The sequence below is a fragment of the Pinus tabuliformis genome, chromosome J, assembly GCF_031772625.1.
Source record: "Pinus tabuliformis cultivar Carrire ecotype Pingquan chromosome J, CPIR1, whole genome shotgun sequence".
Taxonomy (NCBI): domain Eukaryota; kingdom Viridiplantae; phylum Streptophyta; class Pinopsida; order Pinales; family Pinaceae; genus Pinus; species Pinus tabuliformis.
In genome coordinates, this window is record NC_142295.1 from 325918524 (window position 1) to 325939276 (window position 20753).

Here is a 20753-nt window from a genome sequence, read left to right on the forward strand (position 1 = left end):
CTTTTGTTGACAAGAAATATTTAAAATTCATTGAGTCAGTCCTAATCAAGAATTTTCTTGGCACAAGATACAATTCAAATTTTTGAATGCCATTAAATATTGCAAGAGTTTCTTTTTCAGCAGCAAAATAATTTTTCTGATTAGGGAGGAATTCTCCTGATGCATAGGTGCATAATTCTTCTTCTTTTTTTTCCTCCTTTCTTTCGATAAGAACAGCTACCCAAAAATCATCTGAGGCATCTGTTTGTAAAATTAACAGACCTTCTCCTGGAGGCTACAATTTTGGCAGGGACTTATATTCTTCTTTGGGATTTTTGACAGCGGTAGTGGCTTGACTAGACCAACTTGATTTTAAATGCTTTCGAATAGGAGCAGTTTTTTCAGATAACCTGCGAATGTATTTATGGATATAATTTAAAACACCCAAAAATATTTGAATCATTTTGGTATCTTTGAGTTCATCAGGGAACTTAGCAAGCTTTGTTAGCACATGCGGTTGCATCTGTATATGTCCATCGATTACATGAATTCCAAGGAAATCAATATCATTTTGGAATAACACCATTTTCTTTTCTGAGAGGACAATACCATGAGCTTGAACTTCTTGAAAAAATATTTCTAGATGAGCCAAATGTGTTTGTAAGTCTGGACTATGGATTAAAATATCATCAATGTAAGTTATGATAAAATCATACTTACCAAATATAAAATCCATTCTTTTCTGGAAGAAAGCAGGAGCATTCTTTAATCCAAATGGAACAACTCTCCATTGGAAAAATCTTGCAGGGCATGTGAATGTTGTCTTATGTCTATCTGCTTCTTCAATATAAATCTGGTAATAACCAAATTTCATATCAAATTTACTAAAGATTTTACTCTTCTGAATTTTCTGCATTATTACTTCTTGACGAGGTAAATGATAATGAAAGCTTTGAGTGATTGCATTCAATGGATTGTAATTAATCACCATTCTTGCTTTACCTCTAACTATTTCGGAATGATTGCGGACCAAAAACGCAGAACATGAATAATGGGAAACACTCGGTTCAATCAATCTCAACTTCAGCAATTCTTCAGTCTGTTTTTTGATTTCTTGTTCATCAAAAGGAGTACAAGGAATTAACTTACCGTTCACTCCATTATCATGCATAGTCACAATTTCTTGCTTAGGGCTCTCCTTTTCCCAAAACTTCTGAGGCTCTTCTGAGCAGCTTTAAACTAACCGCTGATATATAGAGATTTGTTCCTGATTCCATTGCAGATTTATTGATTGTTTTTGTTTTATTTTGAGAGCTTCCTTTTCTTCATAAATTTGCAGTACTTTCTGCCAATCTTTGGAATCATTTTTTGGATTTCTTGTGCTGGTCTTCTTCTGGCTTTCTCTTCTTACTTCAGAGTCTGCAAATTTTAATCTTGGAACAGAGATTGCTTGTTTTTTGAAATTGAAGATAACTTTATCTTCGCTAATGGTCAAGGGAAAAACAGAATTAATAAATGGCATACCCATAATTAAACTCGCAGATGGATCGTAATGTTGTATGGCAGATATCTTGACAATCTTCCCACTTATTTTTAAAGAGATATTATCCACATAGTGAGTAAGATTAACTGTACCTCCAATTGTTTCTGAAATCAGGATATTTTGGAGAGGTTTCCATAATCCTTTAAACAATGATGGTCTCGCAAGATTGTTTGAGCCACCCGTATCAATAAATGCATCAAGATCTATCCAACTATTTCTAACCTCCACGGAGACTAGTATATACAAAATATTATTTGTTTTCAACATTTTCTTCAAAAAGGTTTGTTCTGCTAGTGGGTCGAATTCAGAGACTAATATTGAAGATGTTTGTCCAATATTTTTCTAGTATGGACAAAAAGAGTTTAACTGAGGGAGAATAGGGATAACCTATTTTCCTTTGTCTTTCTCTGGTGGGAGAGACCAACATAAAGATTATGTTTCACTGTTTTCAACACTATCTGTGTCAGTCTCAAATTCTTCACTGTAATGAAGTTCTTCTTCTTCATCTTCAACTGAAAATTCATCAGTAGAACAATCATAACAAATACTCATTTTCTGAACAGAATTGATTAATTCTTCATCTTCTGGAAAAGAAGCATTAGTTATCATATATACATCTAATGGTTCTTCTTCTGATTGTACAACAGAGCAATCATCACAAAATTCTTCAATATCTACACATGCTTTCAATTTACCGGATGTGCTTTTTGGACAAGCACGAGCATATTGTCCTTCCTATTTGCATATGAAACAACAATTGTTTTTGGTTCTCGGCTGTTTCCTCTTCTTTAGAAATCTGAAATTTTTAAAAGGTCATTTGGGATTTGGAATTTTCTTGGTCTTGAATTTCACATACCTTTTATATTCTCTCCTTTTATTAAATGGTGTCCATGGCAACGCAGCACGACAAACATTGGCTCTGGCAGTTATGTGATGTGTTTGTTTTTGCCAACAGAGATATTTTACTTTCTCTTTACACCTGAATAAAATATCTATCTAGTAAATCTGATCTATTGTTTTGCTTCGAAGCTCAATATATTTAGAAATCAGATCTCCTAGATTTCCTGGTAATTTCGACATAGAAGAAATCTTTTGAACTGAATCATTTGAAAGATTCGCTTTGCAAACTTTGGCCATAAAATCTTGACCAAAGGCTTCAATGTATTTTAAATCTTTCAGTTCCATTCTAGCCAGGTCTATAATGATTTGCTTCTTTTCGTCTATCAGCTCGGGGAAAAACTATGTTTTCAGTAGTACCTCTAGAGTACAAAGTCGTGCTGCAATTACTGCTTGTCGTACTGACTTAGGAGCTCCAATCCACCAATCATAAACTATTTCGGGCATTATTTTCTCTGCTAGAATAAATATGGACATATTATCGAGCTTTGTGGTTACTTGCATTTTGTATAATGCTCTGATCCATATTTGAATTGATTCAGCTGGATTTGTTGATTTATACAAATCCAAAATATAACCGCTAGAATTAGAAGCGAACAGATCTTCCTCTATTCTAGGATATTTTTGGATTTCTTTAACAAAATTTTCCTTTCGGATTGACGGCATGATAAAATATGGAAACTTAGAAGCTGCATTTTCAAGATTCACTATTTCTGCTTTTGTTTTTCTTGGCTACTCTAGAATAGACTCTATTTTCATTGGTCTATAAGGTGTTTTAGAGGTGCTAGCTTATGTTTCTTCTAAATCCCAAAAATTTGGGGTCGACATATCTATAGAAAATTTTGAGCTTTGAGCTGCTTTATATTTCTTCTTCTTTCCTTTTTATGCATCCTTGCCTCTCTCTCAACTCTTTCTTCTTGTGGTTCATCATGTAAGAGCTTGAGATTGGCTAGGATGAGCTCATTTTGTGCACCCAGATCATCTATAGCTTTTTCAGCATAAGAACACCATGTGGTAATATAATTACCAATTTGATACAACTGGTCTAAATCATTTGGATTTGAGGAGTCGTGTTCAACTAAAGGGGCACAATCAGCCCTCGTAGAAGATTGCTTTGAGGAGGATGAAGTAGTACAGAATTTTGTCTTTGATGGCCATTTGCCTCCTTTTACAAAGCGACGATTAGCATATTGACATTCTTCAACTGGGGCTATCTGGGAATCAGAAATTATAAACATCTTATTTACAGCAAGAAAAGGCTTGACTTCAGGTATATACAATTCATTTGAAGATAACATAGGTTGAGTAGAAGTGCTGGCTATTTGGGTAGAAGATTCTATAGATTCTGAGACTGGTAATGCATATTTTCTCAAATGAATGATGGGTCGTGTGATGGCAGGCTTTTCTTGAAGTATTCTTATTTTACCTTCTTGCAATGAAGCTCTTATTCTCAGGCTTCCTTGTTTCTTTTCATTGGCTAAAGACTTGTATTGAAATTACCAATCGTTTGGTAAACCTATACAATCATAAGACACTCCTACTTGCGCATTGTTTAAACCAACTGACACACAATCTCTTAGCACTGGTTGTTTTAATTTTGGATGGAATGTATTAGTCAACTGGAAGGATGTATGAATTTTTACAAATAAATATTCACTTTCATCAACCATATGTAATCCTTGAACTCCTACCATAAGTTTCCAACAATCCTTCAGATGAGGATCTATAAGACTAATAGAGTAATCAGGAAAAATCGTTCCATATTGACAACCAGTAGATAGGTTACCAACAATGGTACCTATTCTAGCATGATCATAGTTCTGGTGTCTAGTATCAAAAACTTCAGACATGCACGGAGTATTTAAGCCATGTCTAAACAAAGGGCCAAACCTATTCTTATACCTCCAAAATGTAAATAGGAATATTTTTTGTCTTTTGCATATTGGCGAAATTTTTTGATTTCTTCAGTGGTAAACAAAGAGAGAGACACAATTTGTACAGACGGACCTGAGATTTTGATTTTAACTTCCACTTCCTTTAAAAGCATTTTCTTCTGAAAGATATTAGAGAGAGGAATTTTATAAACATCAGTTGCATGAAGAGTTGGAGGATTCCAACTTTCAGGATTTTATACTATCTCTAATTCCTTTTCAGACTCGATTTTCTTTTCAAAAGATCTAGAATCTACTTCAGTAACAACATGTCTTTCCAGAGTTGAAAAGGATCAGATTAAACTAGCCATTAGGAATGTTGCAAGGCTCCCTCCTTGGTATCAGAGCCCTGCAACATTCCTAATGGCTAGTTTAATCTAATCCTTTTCAACTCTGGAAAGACGTGTTGTTACTGAAGTAGATTCTAGATCTTTTGAAAAGGAAATCGAGTCTGAAAAGGAATTAGAGATAGTAGAAAATCCTGAAAGTTGGAATCCTCCAACTCTTCATGCAACTGATGTTTATAAAACTCCTCTCTCTAATATCTTTCAGAAGAAACTTCTCTTAAAGTAAGTGGAATTTAAAATCAAAATCTCAGGTCCGTCTGTACAAATTGTGTCTCTCTCTTTCTTTACCACTAAAGAAATAAAAAAAATTTGCCAATATGCAAGAAACAAAAAATATTCCTATTTACATTTTGGAGGCATAAGAATAGGTCTGGCCCCTTTGTTTAGACATGGCTTAAATACTCCATGCATGTCTGAAGTTTTTGATACTAGACACCAGAACTATGATCATGCTAGAATAGGTACCATTGTTGGTAACCTATCTACTGGTTGTCAATATGGAACGATTTTTCCTAATTACTCTATTAGTCTTACAGATCCTCATCTGAAGGATTGTTGCAAAATTATGGTAGGAGTTCAAGGATTACAGATTGTTGATGAAAGTGAATATTTATCTGTAATAATTCATACATCCTTCCAGTTGACTAATATAGTCCATCCGAAATTAAAACAGCCAGTGCTCAGAGTTTGTGTGTCAATTGGTTTAAACAATGCACAAGTAGACAAAGCGTCTTATGATTGTATAGGTTTACCAAATGACTGGTATTTTCAATACAAGTCTTTAGCCGATGAAAAGAAATTAGGAAGCATGAGAAGAAGAGCTTCATTGCAAGAAGGTAAAATCATAATAATTCAAGAAAAGCCTGCCATCCTACGACCCATCATTCATCTGAGAAAATATGCATTACGAGTCTCAGAATCTACAGAATCTTCTGCCCAAACAGCCAACACTTCTACTCAACATATGTTATCTTCAAATGAATTGTATATACCTGAAGTCAAGCCTTTTCTTGCTGTAAATAAGATGTTTAGAATTTCTGATTCCCAGATAGCCCCAGTTGAAGAATGGCAATATGCTAATCGTCACTTTGTAAAAGGAGGCAAATGGCCACCAAAGACGAAATTTTGTACTACTTCATCCTCCTCAAAGCAACCTCCTACAAGAGCTGATTGTGCCCCTTTAGTTGAACACAACTCCTCAAATCCAAACGATTTAGACCAGTTGTATCAAATTGGTAATTATATTACCACATGGTGTTCTTATGCTGAAAATGCTATAGATGATCTGGGTGCACAAAATGAGCTCATCCTAGCCAATCTCAAGCTCTTACATGATGAACAACAAGAAGAAAGAGCCGAGAAAGAGGCAAGGATGCAGAAAAAGGAAAGAAGAAGAAAATCTAAAGTAGCTCAAAGCTCAAAATTTTCTATAGATATGTTGACCCCAAATTTTTGGGATTTAGAAGAAACAGAAGCTAGCACCTCTGAAACACCTTACAGACCAATGAAAATAGAGTCTATTCTAGAGCAACCAAGAAAAACAAAAGTAGAAATAGTGACTCTTGAAAATGCAGCTTCTAAGTTTCCATCTTTTATCATGCCATCAATCCAAAAAGCAAATTTTTTTAAAGAAATCCAAAAATATCCTAGAATAGAGGGAGATCTATTCGCTTCTAATTCTAGCGGTTATATTTTGGATTTGGATAAATCAACAAATCTAGCAGAATCAATTCGAATATGGATCAGAGCATTATACCAAATGCAAGTAACCACAAAGCTCGATAATATGTCCATATTTGTTGTAGCAGAGAAAAGAATGGCCGGAATAGTTTACGACTAGTAGATTGGACCTCCTGAAAACACAGTTTGTCCCCAAGCCGATAGACGAAAAGAAGCAAATCATTACAGACCTTTCTAGAAAGGAACTGAAAGATTTAAAATACCTTGAAGCCTTTGGTCAAGATTTTATGGCCAAAGTTTACAAAGCAAATCTTTCGAATGATTCAGTTCAAAAAAATTCTTTTCTGTCAAAATTACAAGGAAATCTAGGAGATCTGATTTCTAAAGATATTGAGCTTCAAAGCAAAACAATAGATCAGATTTACTAGATAGATCTTTTATTCATGTGTAAAGAGAATGTCAAATATCTCTGTTGGCAAAAACAATCACATGACATAACTCCCAGTGCCAATGTTTGTCGTGCTGCTTTGCCATGGACACCATTTAAGAAAAGGAGAAAATATAAAAGGTATGGGAAATTCAAGACCAAGAAAATTGCAAATCCCAAACGACCTTTTAAAAATTTCAGATTTCTAAAGAGGAGGAAATAGCGGAGAACCAAAAACAATTGTTGTTTCATACAAAAATAGGAATGACACTATGCTCGTGCTTGTCCAAAAAGCACATCCAGCAAATTGAAAGCATGTGTAGATATTGAATAATTTTGTGATGATTGGTCTGTTGTACAATCAGAAGAAGAACCATCAGATGTATATATGTTAACTGATGCTTCTTTTTCAGAAGATGAAGAATTAATCAATTCTGTTCAGAAAATGAATATTTGTTATGATTGTTCTACTGATGAATTTTCAGTTGAAGATGAAGAAGAAGAACTTCATTACAGTGAAGAATTTGAGACTGACACAGACAGTGTTGAAAATAGTGAAACAAAATATTTATGTTGGTATCTCCCACTAGAGAAAGACAAAGGGAAACATGTTATCCCTATTCTCCCTCAGTTAAACTCATTTTGTCCATACCAGAAAAATATTGGACAAACATCTTCAATGCCAGTTTCTAAATTCGACCCACTAGCAGAACAAACTTTTTTGAAGAAAATGTTGAAAACAAATAATCTTTTGTATATACCAGTCTCCGTGCAGGTTAGAAATAGTTGGATAGATCTTGATGCATTTATTGATACTGGTGGCTCAAACAATCTTGCCAGACCATCATTATTTAAAGGATTATGGAAACCTCTCCAAAATATCCTAATTTCAGAAACAATCGGAGGTACAGTTAATCTTACTCACTATGTGGATAATATCTCTTTAAAAATAAGTGGGAAGATTGTAAAGATATCTGCCATACAGCATTACGATCCATCTGCCAATTTAATTATGTATGCCATTTATTAATTCTATTTTGCCCGTGACCATTAGCGAAGATAAAGTTATCTTCAATTTCAAAAAACAAGCAATCTATGTTCCGAGATTAAAATTTGCAGACTCTGAAGTAAGAAGAGAAAGCCAGAAGAAGACCAGCACAAGAAAGCCAAAAAACGATTCCAAAGATTGGCAGAAAGTACTGCAAATTTATGAAGAAAAGGAAGCTCTCAAAACAAAACAAAAAGCAGCAATAGATCCACAATGGACTCAGGAACAAATCTCTATATATCAGCGGTTAGTTAAAAGCTGCTCAGAAGACCCTCAGAAGTTTTGGGAAAAGGAGAGCCCTAAGCAAGAAATTGTGACTATGCATGATAATGGAGTGAAAGGTAAGTTAATTCCTTGTACTCCTTCTGATGAACAAGAAATCAAAAAACATATTGAAGAATTGCTGAAGTTGAGATTGATTGAACCGAGTGTTTCCCATTATTCATGTTCTACATTTTTGGTCCACAATCATTCCAAAATAGTTCGAGGTAAAGAAAGAATGGTGATTAATTACAAGCCATTGAATGCAATCACTCAAAGCTTTCATTATCCTTTACCTCGTCAAGAAGTAATAATGTAGAAAATTTAGAAGAGTAAAATCTTTAGTAAATTTGATATGAAATCTGGTTATTACAGATTCAGATTGAAGAAGGAGACAGACATAGGAGAGCATTCACTTGCCCTGCAGGATTTTTCCAATGGAGAGTTGTTCCATTTGGATTAAAGAATGCTCCTGCTTTCTTCCAGAAAAGAATGGATTTTATATTTTGTAAGTATGATTTTATCATAACTTACATTGACGATATTTTAATCCATAGTCCAGACTTACAAACACATTTGGCTCATCTAGAAATATTTTTTCAATAAGTTCAAGCTCATGGTATTGTCCTCTCAGAAAAGAAAATGGTGTTATTCCAAAATGATATTGATTTCCTTGGAATTCATGTAATCGATGGACATATATAGATGCAACCGCATGTGCTAACAAAGCTTGCTGAGTTCCATGATGAACTCAAAGATACAAAAATGATTCAGAGATTTTTGGGTGTTTTAAATTATATCCATAAATACATTCCCAAGCTATCTGAAAAAACTGCTCCTATCCGAAATCATTTAAAATTAGGTTAGTCTAGTGAAGCCACTACCGCAGTCAAAATTCTCAAAGAAGAATGTAAGTCCCTGCCAAAATTGTAGCCTCCAGTAGAAGGTCTGTTAATTTTACAAACAGATGCCTCAAATGATTTTTGGGCAGCTGTTCTTTTTGAAAGAAAGGAGGAAAACAAAGAAGAAGAATTATGCGCCTATGCATCAGCAGAATTCCTCCCAATCAGAAAAATTATTTTGTTGCTGAAAAAGAAACTCTCGCAATATTTAATGGCATTCAAAAATATGAATTGTATCTTGCACCAAGAAAATCATTGATTAGGACTGACTCAATGAATTTTCAATATTTCTTGTTAGCAAAATTATCAAGACAGATGGCAAGAGGAAGATTATTATCATGGCAAATTTGGTTACAGCAATATGATTTTGATGTAGAATGGATTCCTGGAAATTCTAACTATATTGTTGATGCTCTTACCAGGGAAATGAATAAGGCTCATAGAATTGGCCGTAGTCGGACTGAAGTCAGAGGAAGTATTTTTGATATTCCAGATGAGCCGGACAATCTTGTTACTTTGGAAAATAGGTTCAAAATTCTCGAGAAGCATCTGGAAGATATTTGTCTAGAAATAAAAAAAGGTATTTAAACTCAGGCCTCGAAGAAACCAGTGGATTCAAAAATGTCAAGCCTGGAAATCAAAGAATATTGGCACACTTCTTGGATTGGATCCTTAATTGGTACAAGTATACTCTTTACCAAATATGAAAATCAAATTATATTTCAGAACACTTGATGATTTATGGTCCATACAGTATACTCAGTCTATGATTTGGGTCTTGCAAATTTTAAATTATTATCAAATGACTGGTTGTATTGATTTTGCACTTGAAATCTTTACAAGTGCTAAGATGATGGACCTTGATGATGTTAACATCAAGACAAAAGTTGGCCAGTTTTTATAGACCTTAAGAATTCCAGATTTGTTCGAGGAAATGGAAGCATCATATCTACAAAGAAGAGATCTAGAGTATATGCATTCAGATACTTTTCCTCAATATGAAATCTTCGAGCCCTTTGCAGATTGGGAAATCAAGAATGGTTACTGTAAGAAGAAACAAGTTGAAAGACAATCTCAATGTGTAGAAATAACCCTACACCATGGGATTTTAATAGCCCAGAAATAATGAATGCTATTGAGCCAAACCCATTTTCACAGGTTTTTGCAAATCAGTTTTCAGAAAGTTCCACATTTGCAGAAAATGAGGTTGAAGTAAATAGAGTTTTGGGTTGGTTAAAAGAATTTCCCATGTAAAAATTGGTTGAAGTAAATAGAGTTTTGGGCTGGTTAAAAGAATTTCCCATGTAAAAATTGGCTGAAAAAAATTCATATTATCAAAAAATTGACCGAATCGCAAGGGAAGTATCCTGTTTTAAAGTTTTCTGTGAATTTAAAGGCACTAATCATAGTTGGAGTAAGTTCAGGAAATTGGACTGTAGATACTATATGTTTGATTAGTCTTTTATTATCAACCAGGGTATGCACAGATTTAATTTTGAGTTTGTATGGCAAGAAAAGGAAGGTGTTAGTGATCACTGCAAAATCTGGGTACAGCACACCATCGAATATAACGCATTTTTTGAGTGTTCGTAAATATAAGGTGACTTATGGAGTAAATATAAAAAAATATTTTATTTATTTACCATACCTCTTGTTTATTTATACTTTTATTAATTTATCATACCTCTTTTACAAATATGGTATTTGGCCCATAGGATTCACTTAAATAAAACCTCTTTTTGAGCCTTCATAAATAGAAAGAGGGTTATGGACTAAACATAAAAAGAGGTTTTATTTATTTACCATACCTCTAGTCTATTTATATTTTTATTTATTTACCATACCTTTTGAATAAGTATAAAAAGAGGTTTTATGTATTTACCATACCTCCACTTTATTTATATTTTTTTTTTTACACCCTTGCATGTATATAAGGTGACTTATGGAGTAAATATAAAAAAAAAATTATTTATTTACCATACTTTTCATTTATTTATATTTTTATTAATTTACCATACCTCTTTTATAAATATGGTATTTGGGCCATAGGATTCACTTAAATAAAAAGGTTGTAACTCCTAATTTCAAGGGCTAAATTTACCTTTTTTACCCTCTCCCTTAAAATAAGGTGGGCTGACCTCCACCCTAATTTTTTTATAAAATAAATTTGAGCCGATTCATAAAAATGTACTATGATACAAAATATTTGCCCACTAAAAATCTAAAACCCCTTAATTTTGCCAAAGGGAAAAAATTCACCCCTAAAATTTTCCATGATCCCAAGCCTCTTCTGCTTTAAGCTCAACATCTATGTTGATAATATAGTTCTTGGTGATGGGACTATAGACTCTATATTTCTTAAACTCCTCACTATATCCAATACAACTACACTTCTCACTTATGTCATCCAACTTCCTTCACACTCTTATTGGAACTTGATCCTTCACACTCTTATTGGAACTTGTCTTTAGAATATAAACTAGAAAAATAATTGTTTCTTTGCAACATTCATTTGGTAGAAGGTTTTCCTTCAATATGCTTGAAGCCATATTAATAATGGTTTCGATTCTTCCATTAGGCACTCAATTTTTTTGTGGAGTATAACGTGTAGTAAACTATCTCTTGATTCCATTATAGTGACAAAACTAAATTATATATTGACCACATCTATCTAATTTTAAAACCTTAATGTATTTACCACATTCCTTTTCAACCATGACTTTAAACCTTTTTAATGCACTAAAATCTTCAAGATTTTTTTCCAAAGATAAACCCATTCTTTAAAGATAAACCCATTCTTTTACTGTAATCATTGGTAAAAGTTAAAAAGTAAACATTATCGGCCAATGAAGGTGGTTTCATTTTACCACACAAATACATTTAAAGATAAACCCATTCTTTTACTGTAATCATTGGTAAAAGTTAAAAAGTAAACATTATCGGCCAATGAAGGTGGTTTCATTTTACCACACAAATACATGTGTACAATCTCCAATGGAGTATGTTCTCGATATGAAACTCCAAACACAATTTTTCTCTATGATACTTTGCAAGTATACAACTCTCATATGCGTTGAATGATTGTTGCATATTAGGCTTTCACCATTTGTTTCTTGTGTAACAGAAATAAATTTTCATATCTAAAATTCCATAACCAAGATTCATCCAAACCATTAGTTTTATAACCATTCAAAGAGTCAGTTAATTTATTTATCATTATAATTTGAAACATCTTATTCTTTTTCATCTCCACCCTTGATATCAATTGCTTACTTGGCTAATTATAAATAATTGTACGTACCTTGTTCTTGAAGAATATTTTGTATATTTACTCTATCAATTGTCCAATACTCAATATACAACAATCACTCATATACCTTTAACACATGCCGTATTATCATTGCATACCCTAATGTCTAGACTCACAAACATATCATTGTTTCTAGTCATGTGAATGATCCACCCACTATCCAAAACCCAAAAATCATTTGAATTTTCTTGAGTCACATTATAGGTCAAAACAAAAGTTTCTTATTATCCCCATACTACTATGTAATGTGTGCATATTGTTTGTTAGCATCTGCTTATTTCTTCCAACACTTGTTAACAAAATGACCATAGTTTTCAATAATAACATTGTACCTTGTACTTATAATACCTCTCATTTCCAAATTCTACTACTACTCCACCCTAAATTAAAAGGTCACTACTAAGATTTCTCCTTGGATACATAATTTCCATTTTGTCTCTTTGATCAACTATTCTACCTCCCCTTTCTTTGTTACTTGACATTCCTCCGCCTCTTCCATTAGTGAATTGTAGCTAAGATTTGAAGTCGTGCTCAAATGGATTATCATCATATCTTGTCCTTCTGGATTCATGTACAACTAGAGAGCTAATTGCCTCATCTATTTGTGTTTGACTAGTGCCTTTAATTTCTTTTATCGATACAAACACAACTTCAAATGTCTTTGGAAAACTTTCGAGGAATTTCTCAATCACTCTCTTATTTGAGATGCCATCACCATATTGTCTCAATTGATTAACAAGACCCATGAATTGAGTCATAAAATCTCAATTTATTTCATTTTTAGATTCTCAAAATCTCTCCTCAAGTTTTGTAGTTTGACATTCTTTACTTTGGAGACACCTTGATAACATGTTTCAAAAGTTTCTCAAGCCTTTTTCAAAGTCTACACTTCACACCTTTCGAAATATGATTTCACTTAAGCCTTGTTGAAAAATACTAAGAGAATTTTTATCCTTCTTGCTTCTCTCCTTCATCGAACTTCGCTCATCATTTGTTAGAGCCATTTTCGTTGCCGGGTTACTGCGCTTTGAATACCCCTGAGTGAGAAATGCCAAAAGGTCATGAGAATGACGTAATGTTCTCACGTTTTTAAACTAAGAATCATAATTTTTCTTAATTAGAATAGGAACTTGTGACTGAGCCATACTACCATTTGACACCGTTTCAATTCAGCTTCCAAACCGCTGGAATATTTGGATGGAGGGAAAGAACACTTTCAAGCTCTAATACCAAATTGAAAGAGAGAGGGCACAAAAAAAATACACAATTGTTAACTCACATAATTTCAAATATTAGATTAATCTCAATATAAAATATAATACTTTTCTCACACCAACAACAAGATATTGCATACTTGCAGCAACAATAAAACCAAACATAGTTGCAGCAAGAATAACAAATACAGCGAGTGGACATGTAGCAAGAATAACAAAGGAGTTGCAACAACATATAACCGAGTTATAACCATGATAATATAGGATTTGCAAAAAAGTACAAATGAATTACAACAACAATAACAACTACTACAACGATAAATAAAAATAGAAAGATTCGTAGTAAGGAAAAACTATAGCTAAGTTGTAGCAATTGTGAGAAACAAGTAAACAAGAATACTCTATTTTCGTTACTCTACTATATCTATTTTTCCTTCTCTTACATTCATCCATATTTATATACAACTTTCATTCTATTAATCATATCTTAAAATTAAATTTCCCATTAGCTGATAACGATTAGAATTTCAATTGGGAAAATGACAAAGAAGAAATAAATTCCTTGGTGATGTTATCTTTTGGAATTTCAATGAGATGAAGTGATGGTAACTCTTCACCATTTCACCTAAGGTAAAATAATTAATATTAGTGACATTTGAAATGTAAAATCTATACAACTTTAAGGAATTTTTTGTATTGAATTTATTTATACATCTAAAAATCAAAAACAAAAAATTATGCCAAAAATTATATTGGCAATTCTTAGAAAATAAAGTAAAAACAAAATAATTAAAATATATCAACTTAAATTTAATTTAAAATTAATAATTTATTTTAAATTTAATAATTTCACATTTAAATACAAAAATAAATTACCTTTTATAAAAAAAATTGATGGTAAAATGATATTTACAATATAAATATCATTTAGAACTGTATAATCATCATTATAATTATAAGAAAGTGCGACTGAACTCCATTGGCAGTTCCTTGAAATTTTATATATATCATAAAAGCAACGATTAACTTTGATTCATAGCCATTTGATGTCCTCTCAATAATCAAGATTGCCATTTCTATGGTGAATTTAAGGTATGATCTTATAACAATGACCTTTTTCTGGCAGTTCATAAAATCAACTATTAACTTTCATTCATAGCCGTTTGATGTCCACTTAAGAAACAATTTTGCGATTTCGATGGCAAAATTTAAGATATGAACTTATGACAATGACTTTTTTCTGCGAATTCATAACATCAACTATTAACTTTCATTCATAGCCATTTGATGTCCACTCTAAGAAACACTTTTGCCATTTCTATGGTAAATTTAAGATATGAACTTATGACAATGACCTTTTTCTGCTAATTCAAAAATCTACCAGATAGTTTGCAACGAAAATCCAAGCGGTCGACTAGTCATAGAACGCTATGGGTGTGAGCGAAACGATCAAAATTATGCGAACATGAAAATGTAGCAGAAAGTTGCAAGAAAACATATTTATAACCAAAAATAAACGCTGCAACAAGCAGAGAGAAATATTATAAATTTGAGTGTAGGATATAAAGAAGAAAACCTCTTGAGATCCAACATTTCCTTCCAGGATATTCAAGATTCTACCAACAAACTAATCCGAGTTAAATTTTATGTGCCCTCACATAGGGCAAGCAATCCGAATTGGAGGTTATTGGGTGGGGAATGGTCGGCCCACATAAGGCCCGAACTTCCAGTAGATTTTCGTTGACCAAATTTTGGTTATCATAATCAAAGGCCTTGAAGCATTCACAAATGGCATATCTTGTAAGCTGGTGCTCGCCGATCCTGTTCTCCAGATTGTCGAAGCTTCTGCAGCAAACTCCCTCCGCCTTCATAAAAAAATTTCCCGGCTTTAGAGCACTATAACACGATTTGAAGAGGGATACTACCATCGTACAGTCATCTGAAGAAGAATGCACATGACCTGCAAGCTGTGCCCATAGAATAATCACTGAAACGGCCATGGCCGGAACCATCGTTCCCTTGTGATTCACCATATTTCTAAATTCCGCACAATCAAACCTGGTAAACCTTGAACCACTGAATACCGATTTCTAGGGGAAAATTCAGATGTCATGTGCTAGAGGATTCGGTTTCCAGCAATGCTTGAATATACAATTGCAATTTTGAGTCAACTCTGGCGAAATAAACGACGGATAGGACGGGGGACATAGATTTTTTTTATAAATAAACTGATAAAGTAATCTGAGCACATTTCGATGGAATAGATTAAAAGACGAGGACGGCATCGTGAGAGCAAATATGGAGACATTTTGTTTGTTTTTCAGTGATATAAAACTGCGTGCATTTCCAAAGCCATGTCATTGCCTTCTGCCTGAACGTCTACAGTGGACAACAACATATTATTTTATTCAAATATGTTACGTTTGAATCCCGATTAATAAGGATACGTTATTATCGATACAGCAAGGCATCCATGATGCTTCAATCATTTGCGTGGCATCCCATTACACATGGAATATAAAAATGAGGCATAGCGTGGCACATTACAGATGGAATGGGATGGAATATAAAACCTATAGAAGATTATGTTTCGGGTTGTTTTTTTTCTGCTTTTTTAGATTTCAGGAATATTTTAGAATTTGAGAAAAAATAAAAACAATTTAGATGGAATATAACACACATAGAAAATTATGATTAAAGTTGGTTTTTTTCTGTTTTTTGATTTTGACAATATTTTAGAATTTGAAGAAAAAAAACAATTTATTGTATTTTTTTAAACAAAAATGACAATTTAACAATTATTGGGGAAATAATACTATGATTTATCTGATGGCAGGTCTTCTGGACAGGAGCTTTCAGGAATTACCTAAAAACTACATACATATAATTTACACAACTCTCAAGATCAAAACACATTTATATGGTGAGTACGTCAGAGAATTTGTGGGGTGTAATCTTCTGGGAATTGATTGAGATGAGGAACTAATCTGTCCTTCTGACGACTGGAAACACTATTGCTGGAGGTATGAGCATCACTATTTGGATGTTGCAGTTGTAAATCTTTTATTTTATCTGTTATCTGGGGCATCAATCTCATCTTCTTGAGTGCTAACTTTCTTTTCAGGTTTGAATTTCTTCAAAGAGATTAATGGGCATGGTCATTTGTTGATACAATTTCCATTTTAACTCCATTGTTTCAAGGTGGAGAGATTCAATTTGCTAAAGGCAATTGCTGCAAGCCGGGTTGCCAATAATTCGAGGAGATTTGTCTTTTGTTGTCCATCTGCTTGGACAAGTGGCAGGAAAGGACCTCGAACTCTTTTTTGCATAATGTGCCAAGGGCGCTGGTAAAGAGGAGGAGGGCTCAGTCTAGGAAAAGAGGATACAAACCCAATTTTCCAAGGAAAATGAAGTCCACCCTAAGAAAATCATAATTGAAGGCGCCCGAGCTCGATATTTGGAGAGACAAATTGGTTTCACTATATTAGAGAAGACGATAGCTAAATCTCAAAAGAGCAAAGCTAGTCCTGGAACTAGAGGAGGCACTTTCGGCTACAAGAGCGATAAGAACGAGTCATAGAAGGAGAATGTCAAAGGGGTGGGAAAAGAAAGCAAAAATTTGAGGAATGCTAATGAAGTAGATAATATTGAGGGATGAAAATATAGTCAATAGAGACTCATCGACAAAGTTGCATCAGAAGAAACCCGATACCCAATCAAATCTAGAGAGATGCTAGAATTGACACTACAATCGACGAAACAACTAATCCAGAGATATGCCTACTGCGTTGGAGAAGCCTGAAGACCTTGCACAGATGTAACTGAATTATCAACTAATAGCTGGACGATAGTCTGAGACCATGTGTTTAATGAGTCTGGAGAAAATACCACATTCGGTTTTGCTCCTTAAACCATTAACTTTCATAATGACTAAGTCCATTGGAGTAACAATATCTGGTATGCGAGGGTGGATAATATATTCAATTGTCATCGCTCCCCTGCACTTAGGGCGCGTGAAGAGATAGGGAGTAAATGTTTTGCATGGGACATTTCGTCAAAGGGCGCTATGATAACCTGTCGTGTACTCTATCCATTTTCTTAATGTTCAGAATGAGAGGGAGGGATATAGGATAAATATTATAATTTTGGGCATTGAAATATAGTTGGTAGAGGGATCATGGGATACATTGTCACCCATGGCATCCATTTACTTCGGTTTGACCAGCTTCAAGAGAACAAGCTAGCTTAGTTTGTTTGTTGGCTTTCATATTTTGAGATGTGAGGCGGCGAAATTAGAATTTGAGAGGGAATATTTCAAGGATTTTAGAGATTTTTTTTGTGAAATAAGTTTGAAAGTGCACTTTTGGGCCAATTACCTTTGTCCAAGTGTTTAATAGTCATGAGAGAGTGGTCAAAAATTACTAAATTCTGAATATTCTGATTATAGGGGAAAGAGAAACTATAAATCTCAACTTGATGGTTGGTCTTTCATCTTAAACCCAGGAATAGCTAATGGTTAATTTTCCATTAAGATTATGAACAATCCCTCCCTCTCCAGCCACAGGCACAGCCACCCCTAGTTAACTGATATTGTTGCTGAACTTAAATTTTCTAAAATATTTCCAAAAATATTAATCAAAATAAATTCAACAGAAGTATAAAGATGAAATGTTTTAGCATTTGTGAAATTCTTTTGTGCCTCCCTTTTCTATTTTTTTGAATTTAGGTTGAGTTATTTGCTCTCAATAATTATTGATGATGGTGTCAAGTTTAAAATGTTAGGGTTTTTTTAAAAGATATTGTGATTTATATAAATATTGAATTATAGTATATTTTTTTTATATTTAGGAAATTTGTTAATTATATAATTAAATTGTTGTTAAAAAAAATTCATTTATTATAAGATTGGTGTATTTCTATATTATAAGATTGTTGTATTTCTATAAGAAAGCGTAATTTTAATTATTAAAACATGTCTATTTGAGTAAACCTGAAAAAGAAATATAAGGAAAATATAAAATTATATATGTTTAAAAATGATTTTTTCCTTTCTTATATAAAAATATATTAAATTCATGAAATAAAAGATAAAAGTAAAACATCTTTATTGAAATAATTTATGAGCTTTATTTTGTTTTATAATATATATTTAAAACAAATATCTATATATAATTTTTTTTGAGTTTCCAATTAATGGCATATTTTATTATAAACGTTCTAGAACATTTTCTTAGAGTTATTTTTATATGAATGTTCAGTTGCTTAAATGTCTAAATGTTTTTTTGCCAAAGTTTTTCTATACTTAATAAGAGGATTGAATAAGAATGTAAATCGTTTATGCAGTCTTGGATAACGGTGAGAGTGTGCTGTTAAGGCACTCTTAGATGTAAGTCGTAGGTTCAATGACTATTATTTTTGGACATAACCATGTTGTAGCCTTAGCAATGCCAAACTTAAAAAAAAAAAAAAGCGGTAAATTTTTTTCCGCTAATCTTTAAATACTATTTTAATTATTTATTTAATATTTTTTAATAATAATTTTTCAAATTAAGTTATTTTTGTTACTTTTAAAAATATGTACATAAGTAGCTATTATTAGTTACTAATATGTCACCTCGGAAATCAAATCAATTATATGAGTTCAAAATTTTATAGTCTATTTAATTTTCGTTCATAATACAAGAAAAGATTTAGGAAATAAGGTAAACCCTAAGCTGATAGACATGATAGTAGCAGTGCCATTATAGAAGCATTGAATGGAATATCTAGATTGCTTGATTATCATTCAGTTGGGAAGTCCATTTCGATTGATGGTTCTGGTTCACTGTCATTTCACAAGGAAGAAAAGTTGATGCTCATAGAATTCATGCCTTTAATTGAGACTTTATTGATAAGCCTATCCACTTTATCCATTAGTTTCGCCATGCGACTTTATCATTTCCTCATCAGTTTCAACTGTCTCCGTAAAAACCCTACCCATGATATTTTTGATATGCTAGTACAAATTGATGGTTTTCATATAGGAAGAGATTTGGGTTGTAGAAGAGCTCCCCATTTCAATAATCCAATCCTTGGTATCCCTTTTACCCTATTGGTTAGGAATACATCTTCTTGCTTGTACTAATTGATCTTCAACATTTGAAATATCAATTTGGACTTCTTCAAGGATGATATCCCTATATTTCACCATAGCTAGTTGAAATGCTTCCTAAGCCTAAGTCTAAGTGCAAATGTGGGGGAATGGCTAAGCATAGACATAGAGAAGAAACCAAGTGAGCCCTCGAAACATGAACAATAAAGCTAAGAGGCCAAGAATGAAAGGAGAGGAAAAACCACCTTTGACTTATATAAGTTAAGTAGAGAGTGACTTGCGTAGCAAACATAAATACTTACAGGAAAAGAACTCATAAGGAGAATAATAAAAACAACCATATGAGATTATCAACACAAGGGAAGGGAGGAAGAATGATAAAATAATAAAACCAAGACTTGTTCCAATTCTAAAAGCAATAAATTCACAAGCGAAACTTTACTCCAAGCCAGAATAAGAATTATGTCAAATCTAAATCTTCTTAGCACAAGGTCATAGTGAACAAAAGGTGACATGCCTTGTGCTTGTTAATTTTCAATTGATAACCACTGCCATCCCTAGATGTATTGGTAGCTCCAATGTAGATCTAGTATTGGAACTCTCTCATTTTTACTAAGTGCACTCCTAGATTAGAAACCCTAGAAGATACCTTAATAATGCACAAATAGTTAGCATTTTTTATGTTATGGGAAGTAGGAAAAATGTCAATCATATTGTCTATAACCTTCTTGCCTTACCCTGTGTCATGATACATAATAGATCATCCACTCATACCCATAATTCCCTTTAAATATTATTCTTAACTAATTTCCACATAATCAAAACCATCACATTAACAACCTCCCACAAACTAGCCATCTTTACTTATTTGTACTATACTACAGATAAGTTTCCATTTAGAAGACACCCTGCTACCTTTACCATATTACCTAACGCTCATATCAATCATGGAAGCACACCCCGTACAGACACTTACCAGGGGAAATAATAGTATTATATGAACGTTTAAAACAATTTTGAATAACAAAATTCATGTTTCATTTATATTAATAATTAACTATATATAATATTATAACATTATAACATAAAATAAACATAAATCTATTTCAAATATAAACTCATC

The 20753-nt window shown here is 33.0% G+C and overlaps 1 protein-coding gene across 1 annotated transcript; it reads right to left on the minus strand.

Moving 5' to 3' along the window:
• Window positions 1–15176: 15176 nt before the first annotated feature.
• On the minus strand, window positions 15177–15572 carry LOC149227072 (uncharacterized). The gene has a single exon (XM_089380395.1). The coding sequence runs from the start codon at window positions 15570–15572 to the stop codon at window positions 15177–15179; it is 396 nt and encodes a 131-aa protein (XP_089236521.1).
• Window positions 15573–20753: the final 5181 nt, after the last annotated feature.

What these genes read in the sequence shown, in the direction of transcription:
- LOC149227072 (XM_089380395.1), bottom strand. Translation starts at nt 15,572, where the DNA reads ATGGTGAATCACAAGGGAACGATGGTTCCGGCCATGGCCGTTTCAGTG.